The 13,820-nt window shown below is 34.0% G+C and overlaps 2 protein-coding genes across 4 annotated transcripts; one reads left to right on the top strand and one right to left on the bottom strand.

The window, feature by feature from the left end:
• Positions 1 to 387: 387 nt before the first annotated feature.
• LOC122602773 (G-box-binding factor 1-like) lies at positions 388 to 4,327 on the top strand. 3 transcript variants are annotated; one of them, XM_043775368.1, is made up of 11 exons: positions 388 to 566; positions 1,953 to 2,014; positions 2,111 to 2,155; positions 2,241 to 2,312; positions 2,392 to 2,481; positions 2,598 to 2,776; positions 2,882 to 2,913; positions 2,999 to 3,180; positions 3,262 to 3,342; positions 3,586 to 3,711; positions 4,026 to 4,327. In XM_043775368.1, exons 2-11 carry the CDS (start codon positions 1,958 to 1,960, stop codon positions 4,110 to 4,112), a joined length of 951 nt encoding a protein of 316 aa, XP_043631303.1. In that variant the 5' UTR covers positions 388 to 566; positions 1,953 to 1,957; the 3' UTR covers positions 4,113 to 4,327. The 3 variants fall into 3 exon arrangements, with proteins under 3 accessions (XP_043631303.1, XP_043631305.1, XP_043631304.1); XM_043775370.1 differs by having other exon boundaries at positions 389 to 566; positions 3,265 to 3,342; XM_043775369.1 differs by lacking the exon at positions 388 to 566 and having other exon boundaries at positions 1,427 to 2,014.
• Positions 4,328 to 5,369: 1,042 nt separating this feature from the next.
• LOC122602772 (scarecrow-like protein 15) lies at positions 5,370 to 7,283 on the bottom strand. Its single transcript, XM_043775366.1, has one exon. It carries the CDS (start codon positions 7,185 to 7,187, stop codon positions 5,616 to 5,618), a length of 1,572 nt encoding a protein of 523 aa, XP_043631301.1. The 5' UTR covers positions 7,188 to 7,283; the 3' UTR covers positions 5,370 to 5,615.
• Between the last annotated feature and the right edge of the window lie 6,537 nt (positions 7,284 to 13,820).

Genomic DNA, 13,820 nt, shown 5'->3' with positions numbered 1-13,820 from the left:
GTTTTTGTATTCAAAAAGAAGTGAGAGCACAACTTGTATCTAGACTCCCATCCAACTTCGTTTAAAAACTATTGGAAAATGAAAATGACAGCCCTAAGGGTTGTCACTAACAACATATTACATGCTTAAAAACTTGTACATTATATATTAAAAACCGTCCCCTGATTTTTCTAACAACAAGGTACAAATTTTAATGCACCCAATTAGTTTTTACTCACAACCTTAAGGGATGTCACTAACAAAACCCAAAATTATTTTATATTGAATGAAATTTATTATTTAAAAAAAAATAATAATAACCTAATATAATAATAATAAAGAAATAGATAAATAAATAGCTTACGAAAAGCTTGACCAACTCGATAAAAACTTGTCATCCTTGTCATATCTAACCACTCTATATTTGACATCTGGAACCACTTCCACCTTACGTGTCATCTTTAACCTCACCCCGTTCCATCTCGTCCCGGACCACCGTGCCACCACCGCTCTCTCACGGCGGTCTTCTTCCACTAAGTAGCAGAGCACAAACAGCCACCCCTTATCATCTTTTCTATAGATTAATAGTAAGTTAATTTAATTACTGTTAATTTATTGTTTTCTGAGTTTTAAATTTTAGTTGAAAGTTTTCTTTAGGTAAGTAACGGACCCTTTTGTTTTTTTTTAAAAAAATAAATATTGTTGGTTGAGTTTAAAGGAAGATTAGAATTTTAGCTAAAAGTATATATTTTTTAAAAAAAAACTTCACACATAAATCACAAAAAGATATAGTTTCTCCACTGGGCTTTGCCAACTTTTGAACTTGTAACCTCTAACTTTCAGACATCTAAAGATGATAATAATTGTTTTAAAAAAGATTCTTAATTTAGTTATTAAAACATGAATCTTTGTAATGGTGCGAGATATTCTGTTAGACTACATACATCTTAGTTAAATAAAATTAGTGTCCCCTGGTATCCTGAACAGGAAAAAGCTCGTTTGATTTCTTTGCTTGGTAGAAGAATTTGCTTTTACTAGGATCCTGGTCATAGGGGATGTTTGGGTTAGCTTATTTTTAAAGTTCTTTTTGGATAAAAGGTTCTTTTTGTGAGCTTTTGAGGTTATTTATTTATAAACAAATAATCTTAATAAGTACAATTGTTTTTAAATATATTTTTGGCTTATCAACAATGCTTAAGCAATGAGATTTTAAAAAAATAAGCTTGAGCATTGATACGGTGACCAGGTGTCGGAAACTGTTAAGGAGATACCATACCCTCCGGTTAGGTTGGGTACATATGGCTCGTACTCGCGCTTTCCGGGTAAAGCTAAACAGGGAAAACCTCCTTCCTTTATCATTTATCCTTAACTTCTTTCCTTAACAACAGTGGTGAAAATGCAGTATTTTCTGTGAAATAATAAAAAAGAACAACTTTTGACATGCTTCAAAAGTTCATCTATGGAGAATGATGATCTTTACAGAAAAAAACTGTTGTCTTTTTATTTATCTAATTAATGAATTGAATAATAATATGCTCATAAGTTTATTACCTGTGGTTTGGACTTTACCTTATATGGGTCAGTATTCCCGCGGCGAAAGCTCACCGCTACACATGCTTAGACCAGATGGCTTTGGTCGAAGAAACTAGTGTAGTTCCTAGAAACGTTTTACACCTAGTGGTATTTGAACATTGGACCTCATACGTGTGTGGGTTATCCTCCCCTCGATCTGCTTAACATTATCATACCATTCTATACTTCACTTTTAATGATAGTTTGTTTGCATTGACTCTTCAATTTCCTTTTTCTTATGTTGTTCGTTAATGTTTTATGTACAAAGTGGAGCAACACTAGACTACTAATAATGTGTATTGTAAACCAAACGAGTTGCTTTGCTTATGAACATATGCATGCCAAAATAGAAAACATTTAATGGACCATGAGTTTAGAATACTAGTTTTTTTAATATGTAGATCTCATGGGATCTGGTGACAAGAAGTCAGCTGCTAAGCATTCCAAACCCACTTTAACTCAGGTTTTCCTACAATGTTACTGCCTAGTTTGTATAGCAAATTTTTTTTTGTGTGTGTGTCTTACACAAGTTATTGTATGTATACCCCCTTGTCTTCAGGAAGCACATCCACCTTCATATGCTGATTGGTCAAGCTCAATGCAGGTGCATTATTTACCACTTGGTTACTAAATTTTGGATGAGAATATTGATGTAGGTTCTAATGGAGTTATACATCATTTTGTGTTAGGCCTATCATGGTGTTGGAGCTACTCCGCCATTCTTTTCCTCAACTCCTCATCCATATATGTGGGGAGGCCAGGTCATTATTTGTAATTAAATCCCCGTTATATTTTAAGATTTGTGGATATACTGATGTATGCTTATATACCTTATTTCAGCATCCTATGATGCCACCATATGGGACACAAATTCCGTATCCTGGCCTATATTCTCCCCCAGGAGTTTATACTCATCCTGGCATGCCTATGGTAATACTAATACCGTGACGCATTTCCTTTTATATTTTAATCCGCTAGAAGATACAAGTACCTCTTTTTCTGATATAACATTCAATTTCGCTTCTTTATTGTTATTATACTTGCAGACTCCAAGCATAACACCGTCATTTGCAGAAATGGAACCAAAGCCCCGTGATGGGAGGAAAAAGCCTCTAAACAAAAAGTCCAAGAGTACTTTGGGAAATGCGAATGGCGTTGGTGTTAGGGGTGGAGATTTTGGGAAGACCGCATCGAGTTCAGGGAATGACGGTACCACCACCCAAAGGTTCACAGACCTAATACAGATTCTAGACTTCTTTTTAAATTTGATTACCATGTTATTCATGTTGTAGATAGTAGCATGCTAATACTCGAATTTGATCATTAACAGTGCTGAGAGTGAAAATGATGGTTCTACAGATGGTAATTCACATTTTGATAGTTTTTTCTCTTTAAGACTTATCCCTGACTCTTGGCATAGAGTTAATTTTAGTATATTTATCTGCAGCCAATGCACCGAATGACTTTTCTGGGAACCCTTCAGTTTATATGCCTGCTAGCAATCTAAATACAGTGATAGACTTGTGGAATCCCTCTGCAGGAAGTTTAGTTTTAGAAACACAACCAAACCCATCTAGCGCTTCTCAGATAATGGTTCCAACACCAATGATGCCTGATCAGTGGGCTCAGGTACCAATGAAATTAAACACATTTCTGCCAAAATATGGAATTTGAATAGACTGCAGAGTGATTAGTATATGTATTGTCCAGCAGGATGAGCGGGAACTGAAGAGACAGAGGAGGAAGCAATCTAATCGAGAGTCGGCTAGGAAATCAAGACTGCGCAAACAGGTAAGATATGCTTCTTGTTGATATGAATGACTAAAGTTTTAGAAGATGAAAAGTTATTGCTTTTTTTTTAGCATGCACACGAAAAATAATATTGGTTAGGCTATGTATATATGCACGAAATAAAGAATGCAGTTAAGGAACATATATTAAATAATTTCATCTTCAAGTTGTTACTATGGTTCGTAAGTAACAATAACAATGCGTACTTGGATCCCTGAAAGTTGTATGTTATAATGTATATAGGCCGAGTGTGAAGAGCTACATGCAAGTGTTCAGGTACTAAGCGATGAAAATAACTCGCTCAAAGATGAACTGCAGAGGCTTTTAGAGGGATGCAAGAAGCTTAAATCTGAAAACAATTCTATAAAGGTGCATGCTAACTCCTAACTTTATATACCTTGGTTAATATAATATCTTTTATCATGTCTGCTGGAATCGTGAAACAACTTGGTGGGTTATGATTTATCTCCAGCAGGTTAAATAATACAAATAAGTAAAGACAGAACAAGTTAAACGGGTCAAAAGTAGTCCCAACAGTATTCTTGAATCCAAATTATTTGTAAAGTTATCTAGAAAAAGGGCCCGTCCTGTATCAACCTGCACTATTCATACCCATTTTTGTTACCGTTATTTTTTTGTTTTGGTTTTGTGCAATACATTGACAGTTTATGCTCCTTGAACAGGATAAGTTAAGCAATTCTAGCGAACCCATAGCAGAGTCGAAACTTGATGGACATCTTCAATCTTGGGCAGATGAAGATATCAATTAAGATATAGTGATCAGGCTGTCTAGTTTGCTAAAAATTACAACTTTTAGGACACAAATCTTTTGGCCATATTCAGGTAAAAACTGACTGTAGGATTGATTTTTGGAACTCAGATATTGTGAACCTCACTTACCTCATGAGGCCATGAACCCCATTTTTTGAGGGTAATGGTAATATTTTTATCAGAATTCAGAAGCTTAAGTGTCTTTTGACTGTTATATCTAGAGTTTAGCTTTATTGAAATGTTATTACCTTCAAAGCGATCATGGCAAGAGTCATGCTTTCTTTCATGTTGGGTGTTTGATGTGATCGACATTGGACTAACCAATGGGATGGTAACTAATAAAAGGTTTCAAACTTTAAACGCCTTGGACTCTTTCTAAAAGTAGCTTTTAAAGATTCACTGCCACCGTTAAGGCACTAGCCCCTTAGCCCGTGGCCCCATGGGTCTACCACATCATTCTCCATCTCATTTGTCTAGACTCCAACAGGTAAGCCGTCTTAACTGGCTAATCGATCCAGGCCAAAGCTTAATGGGTCCAGATCTAAAGGTGCCAAGGGCAGGACCAATCTTAAAAAGTTGGTGGCGGTCCCAAGCATTTTGGGTCTAATCCTCATACTTTGGTCCTATATGTTTGCATCACTTGCATATTTAGTTAAGAAAAGGGGCGATTAATGTTTGCAACTAGCAACATGCTGTTTGCCTAGCGATCTACTAAACTCTGAGATAGAGGATACTTTAAGGATATTTTGTCGAGATAAGGACTTGCAAAAGTAGAGTAGTCGCAGAAGTAAGGTCCCAGACTCGCAGATATCTGAGTTCCCCACGAACCTGGTGCTTTTTAGGTTCACGTCTCACTTGAGCGATAAGTGTGTTAATTTGTATGATGATTTATGAGGATGTGTATCGTTGCATTTGAAAACTTGCATCTGAAGGAAAACCAAATTGTATAGGATTCTTTTTGATAGAAAGTACACCCTTTTTTTCTTTTCTGCCGCTACAATCCCTAACTTAAGATGTTATATTAACAACACAGATTTGAAAACTGCATGCATTTCTTTCAAATGGCAAATCGAGTTGCTAAATAACTCGATCGAGTTGAGTAACACGTCAAAACGGGATTTGTTACGCCGTAACCATAACGACATAACATGTCTGGAGTCTGGTTTTGACAACTTTGGAAGCACTTATTTTTGTCTTGAATCACTATATTCGTTTATCGACCTAGTTTTGGTATTTCACCATCAGAATAAACTACATACAGCCTGAATCAAAAATATATATTACTTCAAATTCTTTTCCTTGCAAATATGTATTTTTGTTTTGCATCTACAACAAACAGTACACCACCACAATACTAGGCTACTACTACTACTATCCCTTAATTCCCAAGTTAGAGTTTATTTTACAATATACCACAAAGAAAATTAAAAACCTACCATATAGTATCCCCACTATTATTTTCCTTAACCTTTTTCTTAATGAAACTAACTCATAATAATGTGCTAGAACCTCCATGCGGAGGTGGCTACAAGTGGTCTATCATGCCAACAAAGCACCATCTCAGCTTGCCGTTTGACCACATGGAACCCCCTGACTTGGACCCTTCTCAGTAAACACTCAGCTTGAAAGTCAGCAAATTGACTCATCCCAACGGCTTTCATTCCGGCCCTCCCAAACACCTCCCTCCACGACGGCACTTGTCTGCCGGAAGCCTCAACCATTGCCGTTATCTTCGGGAGCAATACAAACGTCTCAATCTTCCTAATCCAATCACCGCCTCCGCCACCAACGTTTGCCGCTTCTAGCGATTCCAATAATGTTGAATAAAATTCTAGACCATCTATGACTGTCTGGCGGAAAAACGATGGTTCTCCTCCCATCACACCTTCCCCGTCGACACAAATAACGATATGTGGTGATATTCGCCGCATGTCGTTTATAAAGCCTGCGCCGATACGATGGAAAACCGTTGATGACACGAGAACCGCTGTTTTTTCCCCATCCATAAATTTGATGGATTTAAACAATAAGTACTCGAAAGTACGAAAAGATACAAACTCAATATCGAATCGTAGTTTCAAACCTCTAGCAAATTGCCATAGGTTATCTCTTATTAATTTTGATTCTATTTCATATTCTTCTGGAACGATAGCAGTTATTCTAACCGTGGGAGAATGAACCTTTCTTGCCTCAGCTTTTTCCGCGATCTCTTTCAAAAAAGATGCCCAATGACCACCTAACCCAATATCAAAATCAATAACATGGACGATCATCGCACCTTCCACGGCTTCGAGCATAGCTTGGTTAGCCGTGAAGTCTGAGAACATCGGAATAGGAGAAACATTTGAAAACGTTTTGTATGCTTTAATTGCTTGTACTACTTCAGATGAGGAAGAGGACTGGGTCATTCTAGTTGGCCCGGTTAGTAGACTTTGAAGTGCTTCCTTAAAATAAAAAGCGGCTCGTTGAAGCGCTTTGCCAGTTGGGGAGCGCAACCTTTGATTGAGCCGCGCCAGTATCACTTGAGCTAGCTGGATAGACCGAGTTTCAAAACACTCAGCTATCCTAATTAGCTCATCAACGTAATCAAACCCGTTCCCATTATTGTTAGTGTTATTATTATTGTTTTCCTCTTCATCCTGGCTCATGAAATCTAGCGCGTTAAGGTTTGGATTTAAATTTTCAAAATCCGTATGAAAAAACATTGTTGTCGCCGGCTCACTCGTTCCAGAGTGAATCGGCGGCAACTCGGGAAGATCAAGTGGATAAGTGGATTTAGTGGAATCATCATGAAGACCTAATTCTCTCATTAAAGAATCCCATTCTTCGAATTGATGATCATCCGATGACGAAAACACAATAGTACTAGGATGATCACTTGTATTATTAAACTCGGATGCCTTGCCCGTATTTGGGCTAGGTGGACTACGTCGTAAGTCTAGTACCGACTTTGGCTCGTATCGATTACAAACAACACCGCCGCCACCACCACCACCCGTTACTTGGACCACTTGGTGTTTGATATTGTTGGTAGAGTTAAGATTGTTTTGGGATGAAGCAAAGGGCAATTTCATTCCTCAAATGCAACACAGGGTTATTATGTAGAATAAAGGGAACTTGTATATATCACTTCTTTTATATTTCAAAGGGTGTAGGTGTGTGTTATGTGTTTACGGGTAAAGGGGGTTTTGTAAGGTAATGAATATGAGCTTTTGTAACCGGTGAAAGTGGTGGTGGTGGGGTATGGACGGCCGTGTTAATGGACATGAGGGACAATGAATTGACAACACAAAGATTTAGAAGGAGAGTCCACAAAGATTGATTGATTGAACCATATCAAAGCAGCTTCTTCCTCAAGTTCTTCATAAAAAATAAACTTTTGCTTTCAAGTGATGTTTTTTAATCAAAAGTTAAACTTAGTTTACAACTTTTAAGATACACGGTACAAGCATTCAAAACAATATCCTTTTTTGTGATTAAAATTTGTAGCCTGGAAAGAGCCTTTTGTTGATTCTTTTGGTTTTGCTTCTTTTCTTTTTAGAGGTAAGTGGGTTGACCTCCCATGCCTTCCAATATACCTTTTGAGAAGTTTCATTGTTTTCATGTATATATTGTTTTAAATGGAATGATATCGTTAAACGTGTTTAAACAAGACTAACATTATATTATTATTGTGGTTATTCGGTATGAAGTTACATATAATAAGTATTGCATAATGCATGACTTAACTCTCAAGAGGAATAGAGAATCATCCATGAAAATGGCAAAATCCATTTTTAGGTACTTTCTTCGTAATTGTAGTATATGAACATTTTGATCCGGCCTTTATATTTATCTAATTTATGATACTATATACTAGAATCATATGTAAGTTACTAGAAATTTCAATTTGCAGAAGAAATCTTTATTTTTAACAAGTAACGCATCGGGGGCTTTGAGGATGATGGCATCTGATTTCGTCAATCTTCGAATTTAAGTATTGGCCGTTGATGGTGGTGATATAATATAGGAAGACATGTTATTATGAACGAGTCATATACCCGTCAACGGCGCGGGATGGCGGTGGCGACAGGTGGTAGCGGTGGTGTCGGCAATGGTGGTGGTGATGGTAAAAGTAATTGATGTTAAAAGAGGTAGTGTGATTATATTAAGGATTGAAGGATTTATGCTGAAAATTATTTCATCATAGGTATTATAGGTATATTAGGTGCATATATTTTAATTAATGAATAAATAACGAGATAATTTGGGTATATCAATTTATCTTTTAGATTTTGGGGGAGGGTTTCCCTTTTACAGATATTATAGATTTATGATATCTAAATTTGTATGTTTTCTTAAACTTAAAATTTGGAAACTTAAATATTACTGTAATTACTAACAAACCAATTCAAATTTAATCAAAACAAACGTTTTATTGATTATTGTCTTTATTACTAGAAAATCAACATGAACAAATTACTAATATATACTATATTATAAAAAAAATAACCCTTTTTATTTTTAGTAATGTTGAAAATATGTAATATTTTCACTTAATACCCCTTAAAATACTTTTATATACACTATCCTCTTAACATTAATGATTAAATTACACTGTCAGTCCTTTATCATTTAAAATATGTCCATTAACCTTTTACATCAATTATATACACAACTTACCACCGCTCCACCACCAACAGGCGTCCAACCATCACACCGTCGCCGCTACGACCACCGCTGCATAGCGCGGGTACCGTGCTAGTACAAAATAAACTTTATTAAATTATAAGATTAACTATTTTAACATATCATTATTATCTTACACCACCATACTGCCCGTCATTTAAAGCTTTCCGTTGACGGAGATGAACGTTGTCACATTTAGGTCTACGCGGCGTGTGCAAATTGGAGTATTTGAAGAAATTATATGTAAGTTTTTTGTTTAGATTTTAAAATTTTTATATACTAAAAATTCACAAGATTAATGAGAGTGACGGCATCAGCCGGCTCCATGGACCTTCAAATTTGGATAGTGGCCGGTGATGTAAAATGTGGAGATACATGTTAATTTTATGCCAAAATAGTTGATGTTTTTTATTAGTCGTTCGTTTTTACTATGTATAATTTTCATAATAACAAGTAGGCCTTACTTAGTTGTACGAGAGTAAGTACCCGCCCGTTGCGACGGTATGATGGTAGGGTGATAGGTCATAGATTGTGATAGGTCATAGGTTGTGATGTGTCATAGAGTGTGATAGCTAAATACCTTAGCCGTACGGGCTCCACCTTCGGATTTAAAAATTCGTCGAAAGTATATCGAATGACATCTCTAATGAAATATCATGAAATTTTAAGAACACCCATATAATTTTTATAATTTATCGATTTACGGTTTTTGAGATAAAATATTTTGAATGAATTAAAGAAATTTACGGAGGTGAGAGAAAAATGAGTGGTTGAGATTTGGGAAAGAGAAAAAAATAAATGGTAGAAATTTATTCTAAGGGTAATAAGGCTATCTCCAATTCTAAGGACGCCTAAGGGCGTCCTTGAGTTTCCACATCATATCCTTACATATCCTTACACATCCTTATAAATCCTTAAAATACTATAATTTTATCTCCAACCATACAAACATCCTTACATATCCTTTAACACCACTAAAAACAAATAAAAAATATAAGTAAGGGCACCTAAGGGCATGCATCAAAAAATCTTTAGTTTTGGACAAATTTCAACCGCAAAGGATATCCAAGGGCACCTAAGGGCACCCAAGGGCCCCCAAAAACATCCCCATTGAAGATAGTCTAATAAATAAGTGATAAGGGTATTTTAGGGTTCTCACTTATGTAAAATTGAAAAAATGAAGGAAATAAATACTTTATAATGTAGTAGATAAGTGGAGATATATAGAACATCTTTTATTTTCAACAAAATTAGAGGACACGTGAAAAAGTGAAATGAAAATTTTTAAAAAATACTCTCTGCAATTTAACGCAATCTTAAAGGTTGTTTTTGTTTTGTTCTTTTTCTTTTAATTGTTTTTTGTTTTTCTTTATTTTTTGAAGAACGGTCGATGCTAAGTATTAGGCACTTCCTGGGTACTCTTAATTGGGAGTTTCATGAAGTCTGATCAGGACTGAAAAAGTCGAATTTTTTTAAAAAAGAAATGTGAAGAAGTAGTATCAAGTGCTTCAATATAGATATAGATAGATTTTGTAAATATAAAGAAGCATTCAAATAGTTAGCGGAATGTAACAATATATATATTGCGATATGTATTCCATCATTGTCAAGAAAACACAGTGCTAGATTCTATCTTTATGTGGGCAAAAAATTTATAATGATCAATACATGATTTTTCTGATTACCATTAATAGGCAAATTGTAAAAATGTTAATCCTGAAGAAAGCGACAAGCCATATGTAGTCGATAAAAGGCAAGATTAATTGTGAGGGCACAAAATAATTATACAAGTGTGGTACGTATCCTATATCTGATAGAAGAATATATACGTGAGATGATGACATCAAGAACTTAGGAGTTAAGGTTTCAAAATATATACACGAGATGCACACAAGGCCTAAATTTAAAGTTAGTGTGAGGTGGATGAAAAGACGAAACAAGGAGAGACTTGTAGCTTACAAAAGGTGAAAATAGAGAGAGTTGTGAGATTCTTTCTTGATTTAAATCATTCATTTCTCGATGGAGCTAGAGAAAGACATGTCAAATACACACACAAATCATGCCATCAAGGCAAAACACTATGAAAATAAAGGGTAAAGGAGGTTTTAGGCCATTTTCAATTAGTACCAAAATGATAGTCTAATATACAACTTTATAAATTATATATGATATATGATTATATAATTTATATTGATATGATTAGTGGTGGAGTCAGAACATGACATTATAGTAGGAGACCAGTTGTTTGATTGGGAGAAACCGATTGAAGAAAACAACGTTTAGCTTTGGAAGTGTACAAAGTTTGTATATTTTCGTATAAAAACTCGTCACGTGAAATTTATGATAAATGTACAATTATTTAATGCATCTTAACGAAAACCCTTAAGCAATACCCTAAAAATATATGGGAAATGATCCGCACTGCAGACTTTACCTAAGCTTAGATATTATCACTTTAAAAAAGTTACAAATTAAACATTTGAATTTGATAAACATACATAGCTCACTCTAAATTTTACATAACCTCCCCCTGAATTTTACATAATCCCCCTGCTTTACCTAAGATAGGTAATACAAGTTTTACCTAACATTTCTCCAAAATATAAATATATATATACGATTTATCATGATTATGTGAAATTTGTTATTACTGGCAATATAGTTTTGGACGAGTAGTTTACTGAAAAGGAAAGGGTATTTTTTTTCTTTATCTTCTATTGGGACAAGTAACCATACAACATTTATGTGGCCATAGATGATAAATTGGTTTTGCTTTTGGAAAAAAAGATATCTACCTTGTTTTCAATCCGGTCGATTTCGACGTATGTTAATTTTAGGCATTTATTCTGTATTTGCTTGTAATGGCGTGTTAAAATGATAGAAGTTGTCACAAACATTAAAATCATAAAAAGTTCTATAAACAAATTAAATCAAATATTATTTGACCCGTTAAATTATAGTACCATTTTATTTATACGAGTACCATTTTAGAATCTATGTCAAGTGGAAAACATACTAGTATATATATACAAATCGAATGTTATTAATATATGTTATTAATTACAAATTGTATTGTAGATAATAAATCGAATTTTCAAACACAATTATTAGCAACAAAAAGCAGATTAAAAGACACACACTAGTGTGACAATAAGGTTCCCCTGACCAATAATAAGATGTGTTTTGTTGGAAGATGCCGTAAAGTTTTATCAGCTCTTAAACGAAGGAAAGAAAATGTGGGTTTTTAGAGCCATAATTACCCTTTTTGTTAAAATAATAATCACTCAATCATGGATATTTTCATAAAAGAAATAAGTCATTATTATGTCTCCCTTCAGAATATGAAGTATATTTAAGCATATTTCATTAGGGATTAACTTAGGGAGATGATCGCACATAATTCTTTTGTCATACACAAAAAATATACACATCTTTAATTGTCAGTTTAGATCGATGTGTGATGTATGTCTGATAAAATGATTTTGTATAAAGATCATTATCGACTATATTAGTCATAATGATTACAGATTTAGGCCTATTTATGTTTGTACTTATTAAGTAATAAGTAGATTAACTGATAAAATAGATCAATAATTATATATTGATTAAGTAATTATATACAGGTAATTGACGGTTATTTTTGTTTATTAAGCGAAAAAGTAAACATTTATTCTGACTTAATGTATTAAGTATCTTTTATCAAACCCATTAATTCAAAAGTTTAGAAGCCCTAAGTTTTCTAAAATATGATAAAAGACAAATTATATTAATCTGCATGTGTCACTAGTTTTCTCTAACAATACATATATTCAATATGCTTACATATTTCATATGCTTAGTTAACTGAAAATTGCTAACCTAGTCAAGAATCTAGTTTATTTGGTACGTTATAATTATTATTGCCACTCTTGATTACTTGGTATTTATGGAATTATGCGGTAATCATTGAGATAGTTCACATGCATAAGTTTGTGGATCATTAGATGGCTTGATCTAAAGAATTTTATTCCAAGCATAAAACTCTAATCCGCCAACACTTTCAAGGCTCTATCATCACATGTTTGAGTCATGGAAAAAATATTAATGAGTTTTCAAGAAAGTAATAAAATTCTACTAGACGTTCCAAAATTATTGTAATCATTACGTACACTGTGTCACCAAAAATATACGATGTTTATTATCTAACAAATTTTGATTGGTGAATTGTATATGTAGTTTATTATTTTGAGAAGAAAAAAAAAGGAAAAGTAGAGTAGAAATTTGGAACGGATCATGTAAGAATATTGTGGAAAAGCAATTAAGCAAACCGCATTTGTCTAAAAGTAGCAAATGCATATACTTTTTGATCGGGTAAATAAGTAAAATTAGCTTAAGCCCAACTACTGTACCTACTTTTCGATCAGGTAAATTAGCTCAAGCCCAACTACGGCACATATTTTTATATGGCAGCCCAGGGCCCCAGGTAGATTAGCTTAAACCCAACTTAAAGAAGGAATACACGATTAAAAATTTGAAAGTAACAGGGATGGATAATGGCAACAGATTCTGGCAATAACATCAAAAACCTCATTTTTAGTCCTTCTCGCGTTAGCAAGATTTTGTCATTCATTCTCGAAATTCAAGTTATACTATGATTAAAAATATATGAACTATTTATATATAAACATGGGTAATTTTAAGTATAATTTGATAATTCATATGTGAACGTATACGTTCACATATACCATTCACAAATGAACATCAATATATAACTTAGAAGTTCTCATAGTTCTTTTAATTCAAATGGTTTTTACATGAATTCCTATATATGCATAATTTTTTTTTCCAAAAGTTTATATATAGTCGTTTGTCACACATGAACAAAAAACATGAACAAATTCATCCACAAGTTCACAAAAGACTATTTTAAAGGTTTCTTAAAAAAGTTTCTTCTACAACATTCATTTTTATATCATTTCACATGTGAATGAACAAAAAAAACATATGAACAAATATATATATTTTAAGAGTTCTTATGGTTCTTAAAAAAAAAATTATTC

The sequence above is a fragment of the Erigeron canadensis genome, chromosome 6, assembly GCF_010389155.1.
Source record: "Erigeron canadensis isolate Cc75 chromosome 6, C_canadensis_v1, whole genome shotgun sequence".
NCBI classification, from domain to species: domain Eukaryota; kingdom Viridiplantae; phylum Streptophyta; class Magnoliopsida; order Asterales; family Asteraceae; genus Erigeron; species Erigeron canadensis.
The sequence above is the reverse complement of the archived record's forward strand: the minus strand, read 5'-3'. Positions and strand labels throughout refer to the sequence as shown.

Excerpts from the sequence above, each read along its gene's own strand:
- LOC122602772 (XM_043775366.1), bottom strand. The coding sequence starts at position 7,187 with ATGAAATTGCCCTTTGCTTCATCCCAAAACAATCTTAACTCTACCAAC.
- LOC122602773 (XM_043775368.1), top strand. The coding sequence starts at position 1,958 with ATGGGATCTGGTGACAAGAAGTCAGCTGCTAAGCATTCCAAACCCACT. Across the intron at positions 2,482-2,597 it reads CTCATCCTGGCATGCCTATG|ACTCCAAGCATAACACCGTC; the intron begins GTAATACTAATA and ends TTATACTTGCAG. Across the intron at positions 3,181-3,261 it reads TGCCTGATCAGTGGGCTCAG|CAGGATGAGCGGGAACTGAA; the intron begins GTACCAATGAAA and ends TGTATTGTCCAG.